At 38.4% G+C, this 18,993-nt stretch overlaps 1 protein-coding gene and 1 long non-coding RNA gene across 6 annotated transcripts in view; one reads left to right on the forward strand and one right to left on the reverse strand.

Moving 5' to 3' along the window:
- The first annotated feature begins 473 nt into the window (after nt 1-473).
- LOC119149863 lies at nt 474-5,663 on the forward strand. The gene is made up of 2 exons (XR_005104885.1): nt 474-826; nt 2,853-5,663. It is a non-coding gene; the product is annotated as an uncharacterized LOC119149863 (long non-coding RNA).
- SMIM14 (small integral membrane protein 14) overlaps nt 4,366-18,993 on the reverse strand; it is a 55,527-nt gene continuing 40,899 nt past the window's right edge. For 3 of the 5 annotated variants that reach the window (XM_037391664.1, XM_037391691.1, XM_037391698.1), the window contains exons 3-5: nt 15,509-15,557; nt 8,107-8,255; nt 4,366-7,534 (exon numbers count right to left, since the gene is read on the reverse strand). In XM_037391664.1, coding sequence (XP_037247561.1) covers nt 7,502-7,534; nt 8,107-8,255; nt 15,509-15,557 — 231 coding nt within the window. In that variant the 3' untranslated portion in view covers nt 4,366-7,501. Of the gene's footprint in view, nt 7,535-8,106; nt 8,256-15,487; nt 15,558-18,993 lie in introns of those variants that run through there. The other 2 variants (XM_037391672.1, XM_037391682.1) reach the window with 2 other exon arrangements.

Consider the following 18,993-nt stretch of genomic DNA (forward strand, 5'->3'; position numbering starts at 1 on the left):
ATAATGGCTCAATGGCTAGAGCATGTACCAGTGTGAGACTGGATCCTCTCTGTGTGGAAAATAGGGGAGTGGGCTTGAGGCCACATCTCTACTTTTCCAGAAACCACCAAGTGAAGTGCAATCTAAATGCTAAAGGTGGGTGGAGGGGGCACTCTTCACCTCCACTGTACAAGCTCTTCCATTTATGCAAGGGAGAAATAATGATTTATGAAGGACCTGGGGGATGAGGGGATGGGGAGGGAAGAAAAGAAAGAGCAAGTGAGTGCATGATTGCGTAATCTCCTGGCTGGCACTCTGATGTTGGAGATGAGAGAAGCTATCAAGGAACCCTGGACATGAAAGAAGTTTTGTATCTATCTAGGGAGTGTTTAATGCCAGACTAATCTGTCACCAGATTTAGCTGATCATTCACTAAAGGCAGCTGTGTTTGTGTAATCAGTTTGTGACACTGACATCTGACACAGATTCAACAACAACCATTGTCTGTCAAGCCTTTCTTTAACTTTTGACACAGCACAACCAGGAGGCAACCCCACATGTAACGGAGAAATCTGAGCTACTCGGCAACAGTCCCAGGCTGAGGCAAAAATGTGCCCAGAAGACTTGTCCGCAGAACAGTTGGATCAGCTTTTGAATCCATGCTTTGTATTTTACAGTGCTGAGAGGGAGGAAGGAGGCTCAGCTGAAGAGATTACACAAGGACATGTGGGACTGGGCATGCGTGGTTCCTCTGGAAAAAGCTCCAACAGTTGCATAAAGCAAGCCATATACCAGTTTTGGACAAGGCAGCTGAGTGTCTGAGCTCCACGTGTGCTCGGAGCCAACCGTAAGTTAACTGCACAGAGCCAACGTTATGAGTTATTACGAGCAATGTTTTCTGCCTGGCATGTCCCTACTTATGCCCCTTCCTCACCACCTCTCTGGCTCACCAGAACTTCGACTTTGCCATTTGGTCTGACAGTTTGCCCAAACAGCTTATATTAATCTAATACAGTATTTTTGTTAGTGACAACCAGCACCCTAAACTGCAATTATGGGTAAAATTTGTCCCAAAAGGCAGTGAGTTTCTGGTCAGGGTCAACATGCCTGTTTGTATAGGGCCCAGAAATCTGGATATTAATTTCAGCTGGACTTGTGGACAATATTGCAATATAAATAAATCCCAAAAGCCACGCAGAATTTAAACTATGTTTAAAAGTCAGAGGAAGGCCACCCTGAAAATTCTGATGAGAATGTCCTTTCAAACCCTATTCTTTCAGTTCCGGCACGACGATGTTTTGCTTTCCAGTATATGACCTTCCTCTAATTAGATTATTTAAGTCTCTTAGTATACACAGAAATTATTCACACTTCCTCCCAGGCATGTTTACATTTGATGGTCTTATCAATTGTTTAGTAAATACCTCTTTTTTTTTTCTTGGCTTTAATATCTTCTCTTACATTTTAAGGGTATTTTTTGCACCAGAAGAAATTAATAATCTTCAAGAATTTTAGAACAGGTATAAGTCTGAAAACTACACAGTCACAGAAATTATTCCTCTGTTTCATCATTCATAGCTTGCAGGATGAAATAACCTCTTTTTTTGTTTGTTTGTTTTTTGGTTGGTTGGTTGGTTTTAGTTCCCCCCACCCCCTTCTGATGTTCTTTCTGAAACCACAGACATTACAGCAGACACTGAAGCGGTTCCTTCAGAAACAGTGCTGTGGGCAGCAGCATTGCTTTTCTGAACACGGAGCATACTACAGCTCCCAACAGAAGAGCTATTTCAGGCATAACAACCATTTCAATAAAACAATAAGGAAGCCTTAAATGCTAAAACTAATGCATTAGTAAGTAAGAACAGCCACATCAGGGACTGCTTTTCATCACAGCCCCATTGGTGAGAAATTCTCTTGTAGCATGACTTCTTTGAAGGGTTTTACTCAACTAAGTTGTCCCATTGCCTGAAGTTGTTCACGTAAAATAAAGTGAAGATTTGATCCACTGTTACAGTATAGCTAGAAGCAAATTTGGCTTAATCTCTTCTTACATACTGAAGCCCAACAGAAGCATACAGCCAGAGGGAGTGTCAGAGACAAGATGCGCTTGTAATTCAAATTGCAAACTAATATTTGATTAAGTGGGAAAATGATTATTTGGATTTTCTGTTTCATCTATATGGAACCGAGAATGGAAAATAAGGCTGCATGAAATCACTAGGAGAGCTGAAGAAACCAGATTTTTACTCATCACTACCACAACAAAAAAGATTTTGATGTGTTACACGCAGTGCTTGCTGTAGTGTCCAGTCCTGTGGGAGCTTTTGTGGATCATTTTCTTGCTAATCATACTCAGTTTATCCTTTATGATTTCAGCCACAAGTTCTGCTCTAGACTGAGCTCCTACACCATAAGACTTACTTTTTATATCAAAGCTATGGCTGTGACCTTCAGAATGTTGCACAATGATGGGGATTTTTTTGTTGGTCTGCTTAGGAAATATATTTTCTTGGCTTTAATATCTTCTCTTACATTTTAAGGGTATTTTTTGCACCAGAAGAAATTAATAATCTTCAAGAATTTTAGAACAGGTATAAGTCTGAAAACTACATAGTCACAGAAATTATTCCTGTTTCATCATTTATAGCTTGCAGGATGAAATAACAAAACCCATAAACGCAAAAGACTTTTTTTGAAAAGCTTGCTACTTGTGATCTTTGATTAGAAATTACTGCTGTATTTTCAGTTAACATTGTATAAAATATTTTATAATATCACTTTCCATATAAGCAAGAAGAGTGAAACCTTTAAAAAGCTGAATATAGATGGTGAATTAATATTTATTGTCACATATTGAAATACATTTGTTTCAGACACCCTCTTTGACCAACCCTTATCTGGGGATGTTAAAAATGTAATACGGCGGCCAGGTTCTTCTAGTTACTATGTTTCACTACAAGATGCCTGCTACTGGAGTTGGCAATAATTTTGATACAAGAGCAAGTTAACATTGCTTCAGTTACTCTTCTTCTATGAAAAGAGACAAATCTTCAGCTGACTTTGATGAGTGTAACTCCCTGGAAGCCAAAAAGAGTTGTGCTGTTTTACAAGTGAGGATGTAGTTCACTGTGGGATGGACCTCCTTTTTCCCCACCAAAGGTCTGTGTCTCTGCAGTGAATTGCACCGTAGGCTGCTGCTGGTACTGAACAAGTAAGGACGGAAGGGGAAAAGAATGCAAATTGTCCATTTTTGCAAGGAACCCGCTTAACGTTCATGAAATATTTTGTGGCAATGATTTGATGTATTTCTCACAAAAATCCTAAATAAGATACAGTTTTTTTCAGGCTTTTGGGCAGAGTAATCTTCTCCACTTACCTGGTAGTCTTGAACAGCTAGACCTCATGCAGATCCATTGAACACAGTTAGTTTAAATTTGTGGTAATTTCCTTTCTGCATCGCTTCCCATAATAGGTATGTGCATCCTCGGCAAACATTTTCATAAGCGCACTTGTAAGTCAAGTTAGTTTTAGGAGTTATTTATAGCTTCATGTTCAAGTAAAGGGCTAAATCTTGATGAGCAGACACTAATGATCTCTCAGACTAAGATCAGACAATTTCTAAATAGACTCAAATGCCTAAAGCATTTATTACTAAATTATTTGTCATTAAATTATTATTACTAAAAATAAATTCAGATTTTGTTTCTGATTCTCTGGCATTGATTTCTGGATAGCTGTGTATTATTTTAAACCCTAATGCTTTCCTGTCATTTTCCTTTTTTCTCTTGGATTAACGCAGGAATCCTTAACATGGGATCTGAGCTGCTGCTGACCCACTGCTCAGCATTTCATGCTCTGCTGCCAGAGGGAGAAGAGTGCTACACTCCATGGGAACAGTGAGGAAGCAACAGGTCTCTACTACTTCTACATGCTGCCTTGGATCTACTGGAGCATCTTCCTTCCTCAGAGCAGCTCTGGGTCCAACAGTGCCAAGATCTAGGACTAGAAAATAGACTGCAAATCCCAAAGTAGTAGGATGTGATCTAAAATGAAGTGTCATAATTGGCATATTTGGCCTCTGTCATTACTTTTCTTTCTGTATTATTTCTAACTTCCTAGGTTACGTGGCTACTTTGAAGAGCAAAAGGCAGAGACGTCCATGTCAAAGTATCTTAAACCTTGGAAACCGCTTATAATTTGTTCTGACTTGCCTGAGACACAAACAGAAGACAAGTGTCCATTAGAAAAGTTAGAATTTACATTTTAAAATTTGCACAGAAAACACTATTTTTACCAATGCTTATTTTTAAATTATTTCAAACTACCTTAGGAATTTATAGGTTGGTGCAGTATCTTATACAAAGACTAAGAGGCGAAGACAAAAAGTTACTAACGATTGCTATTTATTGTGTTAAGTCAATAAAAAGTGCATAGTACAAGCCCTTTATCCCAATCCAAGTACTCAGTAAAAGATCACTAGGAAACCGCAAATGGCACAGATGATTTTTTGTTTGGCATAATTCAGACATTTTAAACCACCGATTTACATTAGGTACATCACATCATCACTCTTCCTTTTTCAATCATGAATGTTACAAGGCTAAGTGATCGGCAGACAATACATGAATACATATGATTTCTCATTTCAGAATATAACAATTGTGTTAAGCAGACTCTAAAAATACTATTGTTTTAACAAAGATCTAAGCTAAGGTATAATTGTAAAATTCCCTCCATATTTCCCAAGTTGTTACAACTTGCATCTCTTACTAACCAAGCTTAAAACCCTCATGACAGAATTAATCATATCCTGAAGCTTCACATGCCACTAATCTCTTCCACACTTCTCAAAATTTACCATAAACATCTGTAACCATGATACAATTATTTCATCACAAACTACATCACTAAAGGCCAGATTTCTGCCACCCTTACTAAAGCTGCTACTAGTACATTATCTCAGAGTAGTCCCACAAACTTCAGTGCAACTACTTGATGAGTAAGGCACTATTTAACATAAATAAGAGTGGCAAAATACAGTCCTACAATTAGTTACTTTTTTTTAAATTAAGAGTGGTGATCTGAAGGGTGTATCTTGGAGAGAGTATCTGAATTTAAAAGGCATACATTTTGACGTGGGATAGTGGCCTGGCTCTTTAGTACATTTTACAATAAAATATTTCCAATGTTTTTTCTTTTACATAGAAAATTTAAAATAGCAATTTACATGAGGAAAGCATACATGTATAAAATCACTGGGACAATTACTTAGAGGAATTTCAAGCAAAGACACTTCATTTAAATGTAAAACACATTACTCTCAAAGAAAAGTTCATCTGCCAAGACTGTTAGAGCTGGGTGCACATGGTGAGTTTTATAAATACATACACAGACATTTAAGTAAAGCAAGATGGATCCTCGGAAGTGAGGAGCATCTGCTGTAAATCTCACCAATTTCCAATAGGATGAGGAGTGGCACTCTGTCTGAAATGAAGCCTGTTTCAGCTGGCTTTTTGATCAATCGGAAGCCTGTTTTATGCATCTGATAGTGAAGAATTCTGGCCAAAAATCCTTGGAGAAAAGGTCAGTGTAGGAGATACATATATATTTCCTTGTTGGTTCAACAAAATGATGCTGTATTACTTGTTCAAAACAGTATCCGAAACATAAACGTACATGGAAGGCAAAAAGCAAGCACAGTCAGACTGCTCGTCCCAGTGACATCTTTACACAGTGTTTGTGGCCTGTACACCATTAGACATAACAGGACAAATTCTCTCAGCTTCCCTGCTGCAGCACCATCACTTTACATGGCACTGCGCCGATGTCACTGAGAGCACCTGGCCCAATCTTCTTCATTTTTAATGGTTTTTTTTTTCATTTTTCACATGTGCTGCTATGCTTGGAAGCACGCTATTCCACAAAAATTCAAAGGGCGATTACATCAAATTACAGAAGCCTTTCTTCAGGTCTGCACTGTACCTTTGCAAGGAGGCTTAGCTGGCCCACCATTTACCCTGAGGAGGAAAACCCTGCGTCTGTCATCCATGGGATCTGATGTGAGATTTTTGTTAGAGCCTGTTAATACAAACCTTTACGCATCTCAACAGTCCCTTCAGCTCCGTAACTAAAGTCCCCATGAAATAAAGGTTTGTAGAGTAAGGCTTTGAATTCCCATATGTCTGTTCTACTGACCTTTACGGAAAGAAGCTTCATGTTGGTAACATAAAAATGTTCTTTACATTATTCTCATCAATTTTTCAAATTGATCAAGAAAAATATACAGTGTTGCTTTTCTGTACATCTTTAAAATGTTCTTAAATTAATGTACATTAAAAAAGTTGTTCCCATTTTCTACAATGGGAGATGTGCACAGGTACGTGCACAGCCACACATACGCACACATAAACACACCACACATACACACAAATATTAGAGGGAAAATACATGCCATATGTAGTCACCTGCAAGTCTGTTATTCTACAATTACAACCAGTAGACAAGAATGAAATGTTAAGAATTGCTGATAACATACAGGTGAAAAAACCTGAATATCCAGTATATGTTTTGGTAGACCAAAAGTTGATAACCTTGGTAACCTCTTGGTATGATTTCATCTTGTCCAATATACATTAATTACATCATGGCTAAGAACTTGTTAAGATACTGAGTATTAAAAGACTATATCAAGACAGAAAATTCTACCAAGTTCTTTCCACTAAATGTCTCTTTTCATGAAGTCTATAAGTAAACAAATCTGGTTTTGGAATATATTTTTTGACAATATATTGAACAAGATATATCATTTATTAATGAACAAGATTAAATTATTTTTTGGTGGTATATTCTTTTGTGTAAAGTTCCCAATATATATGTCAAAGCTTTGACAGTGACAATTATCACATTCGCTTATGTGTGCACGCACGCACACAGAGTATAATTCTACTGGACAAGCCGTGCTTTTGCCAACAACACTGAAAACTAAGTTAGGGGTCCAAAGGCCAGACTAAAAGCTGCTCTGAACCAGGGCAAGTATGAAATAATTTCAATTTCTCACCATAACTAAGCTAATAGTTGCAACCGTAATATAACTCTGAGAAGTATAGTGGAGAAAAAAATACGGATTAATCTGAAGAAAGGTCAGTAACCTTCATTATTATAGATGTACAGGGATTTTCTGTTTCTTTCAATGCACATCAGAAATCACTGCAAAGAAATTAAGATCACTGTAACAGAAAGAGACTGAGTGGAATGTCCACAGTAACAACCAAAAAACCCCTGCAATGCCTTATCATTATTCAAATTACAATCTACTAGGATTTGTAATAACACACAAAGCAAAAATTAACTTAAAATTGTAGTTGCTAAAAGCAGTTAATGAAGATAACTGCTGAATAATAATTCTTCTCTATATAAATGAGAAAAGAAAACAGTATTGAGCGGGGTTTAGGAGTAATCTGGTCACTTCGTTCATTTGGTCGTGCAAGGTTTTAGCTGCTGAAATTTTCCAATAGTGAACGCTCTAGTCCACCGGTGGGGCTGGTGGTTCTTGCCCCTAGAGGGAAGGAAGGAAGCAGGAAAAGAAAGAAAAAAGCCACATTCAGGATTAGAAACAGTGCTTCATGGAAGAGGATTTAGCAATAAAAGAACTCAGAAGAGTTACATTGTGCTTTCTTTTAAGATCTTTCAGCATCTCTTTCAATACTCAAGAGTAAATGAGCATCAGAGAACAACACTGTTTTCTGCAACAGGGATTTTTCTATGATCCCACATCTTGGGCAAAGATCACTTTCCTAGTTTCATGATGTAATTTTGTTTACCGACTTCTCTTAAACCTGTGATTTAAAGCTTGTACATAAGAAGGCAGGAGGCAGTTTTAACCAGGGACAGCCAGTGTCCAGAGGACATTAGGACCCACACTTAGTCACTCATACCTACTCCATCCCACGGCAGGCCTCACAATTGGCCTTTGTGATTCTGCTTTCCCTTTGGTTTTACTGATTTTCATCGTTAATGGGGTTCCAAGAAAATAAAGGGGAAAAATGACTGTAAGATAGTCTGTATTAAAACAAAACACATCTAAGCTCTTGTAAAGTCTCTCTACAGGGTACTTGAAGATGCACTTACATTATGTGGGCTGGTTGGCTTTCCGGCTGTGTTGGATCCTCTCAGATTACTAGGTCTCAGTAAGAACAAGACAAGTGCAATCACCACCCAGGCCATCATTATCATGGCAAAGCTGATGCCATTGTCACTGGAAGAATTTGGTCCTGGCACTACAGACAAGGAAAACTCAAGTTATAGCACAGAGTGACAGCAGAGTTCTTTCCCCAAGGTGAAAACACAAATGCAACGTAACTCTCACAAAAAAAACCTGAAATGAGAATCTGTTTCATAAGATTTCGCTGGAATTCTCAGAATTATCATGAATATTTCTTAGTTCACATTAACTTCTAATGGACTGGAGATGAGAAACACACCCTTTGTGTTTAAGAAATCAAACTTGATGAAAAATATATTTATGTGGGCAAAAAACCCATCTGTTTTTGCCTCTAACAAATAAAAGACTAAAAAGATGAAAGCTTGGACTCTATTGTTAGACCCCCAGAAAGAAAACATGCTAAGTCTAGCAAGAAGGGAGCAAACTAATGGTTATGATTTTGTTTGCTACTCTTAAGTTATTTTATTGAGAGTTTGTTCAAACAAGTGTATCAACAAGCTAGATGTCTGTGACTGATCATCCAGGTCACATGGTATTTCTGATAGCATCAAGGAAAACGTATCCGTCAGAAGGGGAAAAAATGCTGAGGAGATACATGAAAAAGTGAAGCCCAGGAATACAATATAAAAATTTTACATCTAATTTTCATACATTCCTAGTTCCCAATGGCTGAGACATCAAAGTATGGAAATAAAACTGAGAAGATTCCCTCAGACTGGAGATGGCTGGTTAAGTCTTTTTGGATCAAGAAACTCTTGCAAATATCTGCACATTTGAAAACAACTTTTCTCCTCTGAAACATAATTTCAAATAATCAAACTGTAACTAATGTTGTCAGCTGAAGTATTAATCAATGTATAGTTTATTACCAATGGTACTTAAATGGCTCCATTTACAATAGTATCTAAAGACCTAATATCTTTGTTAATAATCTAGATGATCAATTAATGCAGAACAATTAATACAAAGCTATAATGAATAACCTTCAGAAAGAGAAGAGCTGTTCTATTTTATTCATCAGGTTGAAAACTTTAACATCCAGGGGCATTCCACAGACACACTTGTATCTGTCAGATTTTTCAGTTGCCTCAGCTCATTTGGATCCTCATATGGAGTCAAGTCTGGATTCAGTATTGGTTGGAAGCTGTTCTTATTTAACATTTGCAAGCTAATTTACACCCAGTGAGCTGCTGGAGTATTTTTCTTGAAGGTTAATGCCGATATCAAAAACCCACCCTCATCACTGTCATAATGAGTAGCATTTTTAACAGAGGCTCTTCTGTGAAAATGGTTTGTTCGTAACACAGCAAAGGGGCACTGTGGGGAAGCTTACAGCTATGCCATTCACAACTTTGCTGTTCTGTGAATTAAGACTGTATGAGTTGGGGCTGTTGGACTGATGTTCTTTACCAACATCACATGTACTCAAAAAAAGAAGAAAAAAACCTGTATTATAGAAGTTCATGCTTCTCACAGCACAAATACCACTCTTAATATGTATAAGCAACAGAAACTGTCATACAGCTCTTACCTTTTAAATGTCCCAAATACAGACATTTCAAAACTTGGGATGTGGCTAATGTAGAAGAATTTTACGATTGTAAGTATATACAATTACAGGTGCCAATTCTTTCGCAGATCTGAGTGAACAAATGGTGCTGTACACGAGGAGAAGTTACAGTGCAAAGAAAATAAATGAGAATGCTACAGCCTTTCATTAATTCATTAAACTGTCATATAATTGGTTCAGAAAGCATATGAAATTGTGCAGGTAAGAGTTCAGATCTGCAATTACGCTGAAGGAAAATACTATTGTTTATCAACATCATATATCAATATTTTAAATCTTGGATGAGCTTTATATATGCAGTCCAGTAAACTAACATATAATTCCGCATGAAAAGGACAACTGCTTTATTTTGGGGCTTCCAGGCAACGTTAATAGCTACCCTAAGATTACCTTCATCAGCACGTAAGACAGCCTTAGGTACCTGCTTTGGCACATGTGTACAGTAGAACACTGAAAACTGAGATCACCTGTTACACTGGATTCCCCATACAATGCAGAGAAACAGAGAACAGTCAGACTGCCTTTGGGAATTTTTGCTGAACCATAATGCACTTAAGGTCAGTGGTTAAACAATAGTTAGGGTAAGTAAACGCTGCTAGGTCAGCTCATGCTACAGATCAAGGAAGGGAGCAGAAGGAACCATAGAGGGAAACCATAAACATTCATGCAAAAGACAATTTCTTTCAGCCTGTGTTGTAATACAGTTTAGATGGAACCAAATGTGCTGAAACGTTCTAAACTAAGTTAAGCAAGACAGCAGCTGATTCAACATAGCTTGGCCCTGTACTACCTACTCAAAGCATGCCAGATATCAAAACAGCCACAACACTGTTTACACTATTCAAGAACTGTTAAACCCACACCTCTCACAAATGACCATGTGTTTTACTAAGGATGCGAGATATTTCAGAATCTGTTACTTTAACATCTTAACAGAAGGAGATGAGGATAAGTAAAATCTCACATAGCTGAGGTGAATCACACTTTTCAAAGCTTTGCATCACAAATCAAGAGAACAGACAAGAAGCTACTGGGAGCAATAATACATGGAAGGCAACAATCTTTTGCTACAAAGACCTCCATCATCAAGATCACAAAATAATCAGGTAAGACCAGCTTATGGATAAAGAACAGTTGAGTGAAGATCAACTGCTGATGGGCAGAAGAAAAAAAATATCTTATTTTTAAGAGTTCACAGCCACAGTGCTTTTACCTATAATTGATATTTTTGCAGCTAATCTAGACGTGGGTTTTTGATTCCTTGAAGAACAAAGGCTATCCTGTAAGAGCACCTGTGGGTGATATTTTCCAGTATTTCCAGATAGATACAAGATTGCCCTGTTCTGACCTCACAGATGAATATGCCACCACCCATTCTGATGGATGGATCTGTTTATTAGTCTCCAGTGCTGGGAGGTACAGAATGTAGCAGTACATATTCCTGTATCACTGAGTGACACGAAGCTTACAGCCTCTAACCTGCCTTTCCACACAACACCAAATCCAGCTCAAGATCTTTATTTTCAGAGTATCTGGTCCCCTCAGCTCAGCATACCTATACATCCATGCACTTCTGAATGAAGCCTGTGAGCAGTTCTGTCCCTGTGGTTACCTGGAATTTGTTTATACCATGGCTGAATTAGCTCTGTGCAGGGGAAAGCTTTCTGAGGAGCTGGTCTGATAATTTGGGATGAACGTCCATGGGAGCTAATGATTATGGTGAATCCTATCTGTTGCTCCATGTACGAGATACAGTTCTTTGACTTGCTTTTTCCTATAGAAATAGAGACAAGGTCACATAAACTAGTCTCCTCTTGAAGAGAAATGGGAAGGGAAAAAAAAGTCTTCTGTGACAGATGTTTGCCACCTCATTTAATGTTCTACTAGAAGGCAGATGAAGCTACTAAAATTATGAGTTTGGTAAAAATAATTTCTAAAGATGAAAGGTCAACCACCTCCCGACCGTGCAACTAAAATCTCAAGAATACAATATTAAAATTAATAAATGTCTTTGTGAAATACTCCTTACAGGAACTTAGTTCTCCTCTTGAAGTGGTATTTTTCATTCAGAGCGAGATTGTACCCTAAAGAGGAAAGATTGCATTTCTTTTACTGTAAAAGTATATTCCATGTGGTGCTTTTTGTATGCCCTGTCATGATAGAAATACCTCCTTTTGGATCTTCAGCTTTTTACTGTATAACATCTGCATATGGAAAGGCAACAACATGCTCTCTGATTTGTACCTTCTTTTCATGGTGTTTTTATTCTTGCCTGTCCTGTGAAAGAGAGGCAGGAAACTGTATGAAGAGAAGTTATCTTTCAGATGAATCGTGAGGAAAGGCAAGAACCTGTAGGACCTTCAGCAGATAATCCCTGCCAGCTGACACTTTCAAAGGCAGGGATAAGGAAACTGAAGAAAGCCAAAGACGACTTGAGTGGAGGAAGGGAGAAGGGAATTACCAGAAAAGGGAGGGAAGCGTTGGCAGACATTTCATGCTGTTAGGTTACACTGCTGTGACTGCCCTCCATGAGTACAACTCAAGATGAATCACAGATATGCATTCATTTTAAAATACATAAAAATCTGGGAGTAGATGACATTTGAGACAGTCATCTCTGACTATATTACAAGCTAGCAGAGTACTGAGAATAGTGTTGAAAATATGAATGTGGTAAATCCAGGTCACAACATCTGGGAATTGCTAGAACAGAGAAAAAAACTCAGGCAGTAGCTCCTCATTTCCTTTGACATGGAAGGCTGACTGTGAAGGGCCACCAGCCAACAGAGCAGCTCAGTACCAGCTGGGATCCTCCTCGGTCTGGATGAACCACTGATGTTGCAATTGCCACACACTTCAGAGAAATCTTCCCTGCTGCACTCGCATTAGACAAAATTCAGAGAAGAATTACTGCTCTTATTCCTCATTTCAACAGGAACTGTAAGATCTTTTGATTTGCTGAGCATAAACAATCCCAACAGAATATTAAATGTGTTGCATATTCAAAACTTGCAGCCCTTTTTCTCCAAGTCACCCACTAAAATGGAGGGAACAGTTATCAGACTCTGATACATGCTTTACTGTCATAGCAGATATTCTGACAGAATCAGCAGAAGAGCCATCACGCAGAGTGCCCAAATGCTCTCTGAAGTGGTGCTCATATCCTCTTGTATGTAGGAGTACAAATCCAAAAGCACTGGTCCTGACCCTAGCAGGAAACTCTCTGCAGGGTAGTCACTACAATATAATGGGGCCAACAACCATAAATAAGAATTTAGAGCTAATAACACAAAAATGCAAATGACGGAGCCTTGGTGCTACTGCTTTGATCTGGCTCCAAAAATTAAAAAAAAGATCCGAAACCAGGGGTTGAAAAAACAAAGTGTGCTCAGGAAGAACCAACACAGGGTGTTTCTGAGAACTTCCAGCTGGTAGCAACGGCACAGCACATGACGCTGCTGTGACACTGGCTGAACCACAGCCCTGACATCTTCCAAAACAAAACCACATACATCTCATCAGTTATTCCACAACCTTGCAACTTAAGAATCTGTGTATGACAATATTCCCAGCTGTGCTTTCAGAAGGAAGACCAAATCCTGGGAATGAGCAAATGGGTGGGAGTGAAACAAGCTTCTTCATAGTGAGGTCTCGAAATGAGGAATCAAAGTCAGCAAGTAACAGGAAGTGGAGCTGTGGGACCTAGGGAAAAGGAGACCCACCTCAAACATAAGCTCATCGTGGTATACCTCATCAGAACAGGATGAAGCAATAGAGAGAAGACTGGCCCAGAATTGTTTTAATATGTCTCTGAAAACATCTCTAGAAGCTTCTCCAGACTCAATCTGTTTATTTTTGCCTTTGACTCCTGGGAGTCTTACAGAGCTCATATTGGCCCAAGCACAGAATCACAGAAGCATCACAAAATAATTTGACCAACAGCCAGTCATTGCTGTCATTGCATCAGCAGAAAAATACCTTTGTGGGAACTAAATTTAAGGCAATATAACAATGCAGGAGAGGATTTAGTCTATAATTTTTGCTTCGGTTTTTGAAACAAACCACTGGTTTGGAACAATTGCTGCCAAATTGCTTGCATCTGCACAGTCACTGCAATGATCTCTTTCAGGATGGAAAACTATTTGCCCCAAACCATTCACATCCCCACTCTACTGTAGCTTGGTATCGTGAAAGCTATCCTACAAGCTTTGTGCCCACACATGACAGAACTTACCCATTTATACAGTCTCTAGCCTAAGACCTTCATAAATATTGATGAACCAAGTCTCCCAAGGCTTGAGTGAGAATGACCTACCATCACTTGGTTCTGTCTGCAGACTAAAACTCAGAAAGCTGCACAGCCCGTCTGTACCTACTTATAATACAGAAAATATTCTGTCTCCTGTCACCTCCCTCTTTCTGTCTTCTGCATTGACTGTATTAAATAATAATAATAAAAAAACAACCAGACACAGAAGCCTAAGGTGTGGAAGACTAAAAAGTCTGCCCTAGGACAGATGCATTTGGGACAAGAGAGGTGCTGGAAGTCACAGACACACGGCATAACTTGGAAAGACCATAAAGAAAGAGTAAAGCCAGCAGCACTGTTATGGCAGATGTACTCTTGTTTCAGGGGTTATCTGGGAAAGCTCATAGCTCTGAATGAATCGGGAAGGCACAGTGCAAGTCCAAGCTAGATGGCCATCTCTAAACACGTTTTACTGGGGAGTGAAGAGATAAGAACAGGAGACTGAACAAAGGCGTACTCTCTCCCCAAGATCCTGGAGATCTTGGCTCGCTGCTCCTAGACCTGTAGAAGACACAGGCAGCAGCAGCTCTCGCTTCCAGGAACACTGCTCAGGTGTTCCTGGCTCCATCCAAGCATTACAGTAGTCCTGATGCAGGCTAATTGAGTGAGTTCATATGCTCAGTTGGTAAAGCAATATAGGAAAACCAGATCCATTTCATTTTTATTTATAAACATTTGGCAATGCTCCCTCTAGACCATGGAAAATGTAAACAGAGCACCTCAGGACAAGCTTACGTGACTGCATAACCTCTGCACAGCTATGCTTCTCTGTAGATGCTGGCAACGTTTGACTGTCATAGTAATGCTCACTGTTTGGGAGAGGTTTTTTTGATGTATTTCACAGCAAATTTCAAGGAAGTGTACACAGCAGTCCCCTGCTTCATTAACTACACAGTCGCTAAGTCAACAGAAATGCAGTCACAGTGTATGTCAACTTATCAGTCAGAGCTGGTGGGGAATCTCCTCTCCCTCACAGCAGAGTAGAGGGTTCACAGTACCGACAGTTGAAGTCACTCAGCCCTATCCACTCTTCACTGGTTTAGGCCGCTATAACTGTAAGGAGAACAAATAAAGCCCCCTCCAAATTTTCTCCTTAGGGAAAAATTGAAATCATCCTATTTGGAGGCTAATGGTAAGATTCAGTAATGCTTGGGGCCTGATCAGTGGTCACACTGGCATACTGATACCTACAGCCCTCTGACCATTGCTGCTTCCATACAATGCTTCCAATTTATAAATGTTCATCAGCACTACAGATTCTCAGAAATTACCTCCCCCACATAACACTTTTAGTACTGTAGTATTTGATTTAATGTAGGGTGTCCCTATAACATTAAATCAACTGCTGCGTTTTAAAGACCGGTCAGACTATATTTTAATTACTACTGTTTGTTTTACTTCCATGCACCTGATCTTAGTAGTTACTCACATTCCTGAAGGCATTCTGTGTCTGTGCAGTATGACTGGGATTGTCTCAGCTGAAACAAAAAAAGAAAGGCATGATACTTAGCAATAAGGCTCAGTCAGCTTTTACGGAAATCATGATTTAGTATAATGTCAGAGCACAAGTTCAAGATAAGGAAGGTTATAACTGATCCTTTACTGCATTGCATTTATTTGGCTTATGGTGTGTGAATCCCAGGTACAGAGGTAGTTTCTGAACACTATTTACATTAACACCTTTAAATCACCTGACTATAGTATTATTGCTTCCACAGAGGTCACAGTCACTGAATGCCTTTTAAAATTCAAGTTAAAAATCTGCAGCGATATAGACATTGTCATATACAGATATACTCTCTACACACATTTTGGGATTTATAATGTATAGGTGTTCCTACTGTTGTCTAGATCAAATACTATTAAAATACTCTGTGATTACATAACAATAAATGAGCAGACTGTGATAATGGTTACACACAGAAAAGCCAGATTAAATTTCAATATTTAAATTTAGCACTTACTATTTCTTCCACCTAAGATCTTTTTTTAAAAGCAGATTTTAAGATGTATTTTACTGTATTTTCTCTTTACTGATGGGTAAAATTTAAAATGCTTTTAGCAACTGTAATGACTATTTGCATTTACAGACTAGGTAAGCTTGCTAACTGCAAGAAGAGTCAACACTGGCTAACCTGCAAATCAGTATAACTATTTTACAGATGAGAGACTCAAAAAAGAAATACAAATATCACATTCTTTCTCAGGCACAGAGAGGTTAAATGGATGGGATTTAATCTGCTGTACTATGAAATAGGTTCTATCCTCTGCTTAGGTAAACAACGCAGATTAATTACAAAGGTTTTGAAAAGTACAGACTTGTTATAATGCCTTGGTTAGAACTGACATTTGTTTTTTGACAGGTTTTATGTCACAGTGGTGTCACAAATCCCAACACTTCTAATCTGTTTATTATCAGTGTAAATATACAAATGTAAAAGAGAAGAAAAGATGATGTTTCTTATGAAAGAAATACATGAGTAATTTCTACAAACCTAATTTCCCCTTGTATTGTCATAACTGATTTGCTGTGTGTAGTCATAATATTATGCAAAGCACATCAAGGAAACAGATAAGCAATCAAAGGAGGAAGACATCTGGAAAAGTCTAAGCTTCTTCCTTTATCATAGTGATTTTCAATGACTGACGCACTCAAGAAAGAAAAAAATATAATTGGAGATTGATCACATTCATTCTTCCATTGATATATAAAGATCTCCTAGCAAATTTACTGAGACTAGAAAGAATTTCCTTAGGAAGAACTGGAAAGGCTGTGTTTAACCTTTCAGCTATTTCTATAGTTAAAAACAACAGCAGAGGAAATTCAAACAAAATACTTCTACTTACCTTACTAAAAAAAAAAGTATCTCAAACTATGCATATTTCCTGCCCTTCTCATACAGAAGTAAAAGCTCACTTTATTTTCAAACTTCGGAAGTCATTCTCAAAGGGGAGGTTTTACGTTAGCCAGAGTATCAATTTGGAATATCTGACACAGAGATTCATGAACTGGGAAAACTGGATATTGCTATACCCACATTTTAAAGAGATTGGCAACATAATTATCTTCTGTTTGCATATGGGTTAATTCTGGAGGGGCCTTAATTTATAATCCCTACTCTGTAAAACACAGTTTACAGCTATTCTTCAACACGGAATGATGCCTAGAATTAAAATGAGTATATGATCAAAAACATCATACAAGCATATAGCATCTAGTTATCCCACTGTCCCCAGGATGGCTAGTACTCATACAGCTTACCTAGCTTGTTCAGATAGGCAACACTGCCTTGGGGCGTTCTAGCCACAGTATTAGTTATCCTTTAAGTGTTACACTATCCAAATACAACTTTTTTAAACCATGCAATTCACATTTCCATAAAACCCATCTCAATAAATGGCACATGTACTTTTTGTTGCTGTTAACATCCTGTTCCTTCACCTGCCTACAGACGGACTTCAACTCCTACCACACAAAAAAAATTTATGGAGCTCCAGCTTTGACTGACAGGAATACGTTAACCACCAGAGAAGCTTGTTTAACAGCAGAAAGATGTTCTGGCTACAGCTATGCCTTTCTTGAAAGGTGGTCCCAGCAGTGATCATGATCACACCATGTTTTGTCATTCACTATCACCTTGACCATTTTTTTCATGAAAAGTCTACACACTGTCTGGTAATGCTGCTGATGTAGGAAGGCCACCTAGTTAACACACAGTATGTATTAAATCCCCGAGTGCCCAGAGGGTGCACTCAGATACTGAGTTTTATCCTGCGGGCATCCCTGGTGACTTCTCAAAAGAAGGACAGGCTCCAAGACCTTAGAATTAAAAGTACTACTGGAAACAGCAATGGTGGAAATATTCATCAAAGTAAGCAAGCAGTCTTAAGAAAAATACCATTAGGAGTTGCTCTACAGACCTCTGCTGAAAAAGTGCTCTTAGATTACAACCTGCCAAGATGGAGAAAAGTCTGCATATGTATGGAGGAACAACGTACAGAGGAACCTTTACAAAGTAGAGAGCCAACTGTACTTTGTCTGATAATGGGTCTGTGCTTTCCAGAGGGCTTGAACAACAAATACTCCATTTTTTTCATGGGGATTTAGAAACTAGATGTACAAAGCAGGTTTAGAAACCTCAAATTATGTTGTGGAACAGTTCGAAAAGTATGAAAGAAATACATTCTTTCAATATCTCAATGAAATTCCTCTAAACTGAAAACAATACATAATCATTTAATCATGCAGATTTAAAGATCCCATCTAAAAAATATTACACTTCATAGTCTCTGCTACATTCATATCCAGCATTACAAATATTTCTTAACTATTCCAGGTAATATAAAAATTCCTTACAAAAAATACTTGTTCTGGAGAAGACTGTCAGAACCGGACCACCCATAGACTCAAACAGGGTTTAAGAAGACATAGATCACATGACAAAAAACACACTCAAATATCTTCCCATGCTCACTTCCCTCCTGACCACAAGCCCATGCAAAACCTCAGTAATCCATGAGCAGAAGCTCTAGGATGGCTCTGTAGGAGCCAGGTAACAAATCTGTTTATAACAGCTCAGTGACAGGCTGCATACTGTTCTCCTGGGATGAAACATGGCAGATGACTGAAAATGAGCAGAAGTAAAAAGAGTTTTTTCTCAATTCACTTGGGTGAACTAGTTCCTCAGTCTGTAACCCAATACAAATCTGATCCCTTGAGGTCACTCAATTAGTCAAAAGATGAGAAACGATTCTGGTACATGTATGAAATGCTTACATAAGCCGAATGGCTGGGAAAGGTAATGGCTTTTGCTGAAACAAGAATGCTCCTTCTACCAATTAGCTCTCTCTTGATAACGACACCCTTAAGGAACATAGCAACTGGTGGAAAAAAATTGAATGTGAGACACTTAA

Source organism: Falco rusticolus, chromosome 1, assembly GCF_015220075.1.
Source record: "Falco rusticolus isolate bFalRus1 chromosome 1, bFalRus1.pri, whole genome shotgun sequence".
Taxonomy (NCBI): Eukaryota; Metazoa; Chordata; class Aves; order Falconiformes; family Falconidae; genus Falco; species Falco rusticolus.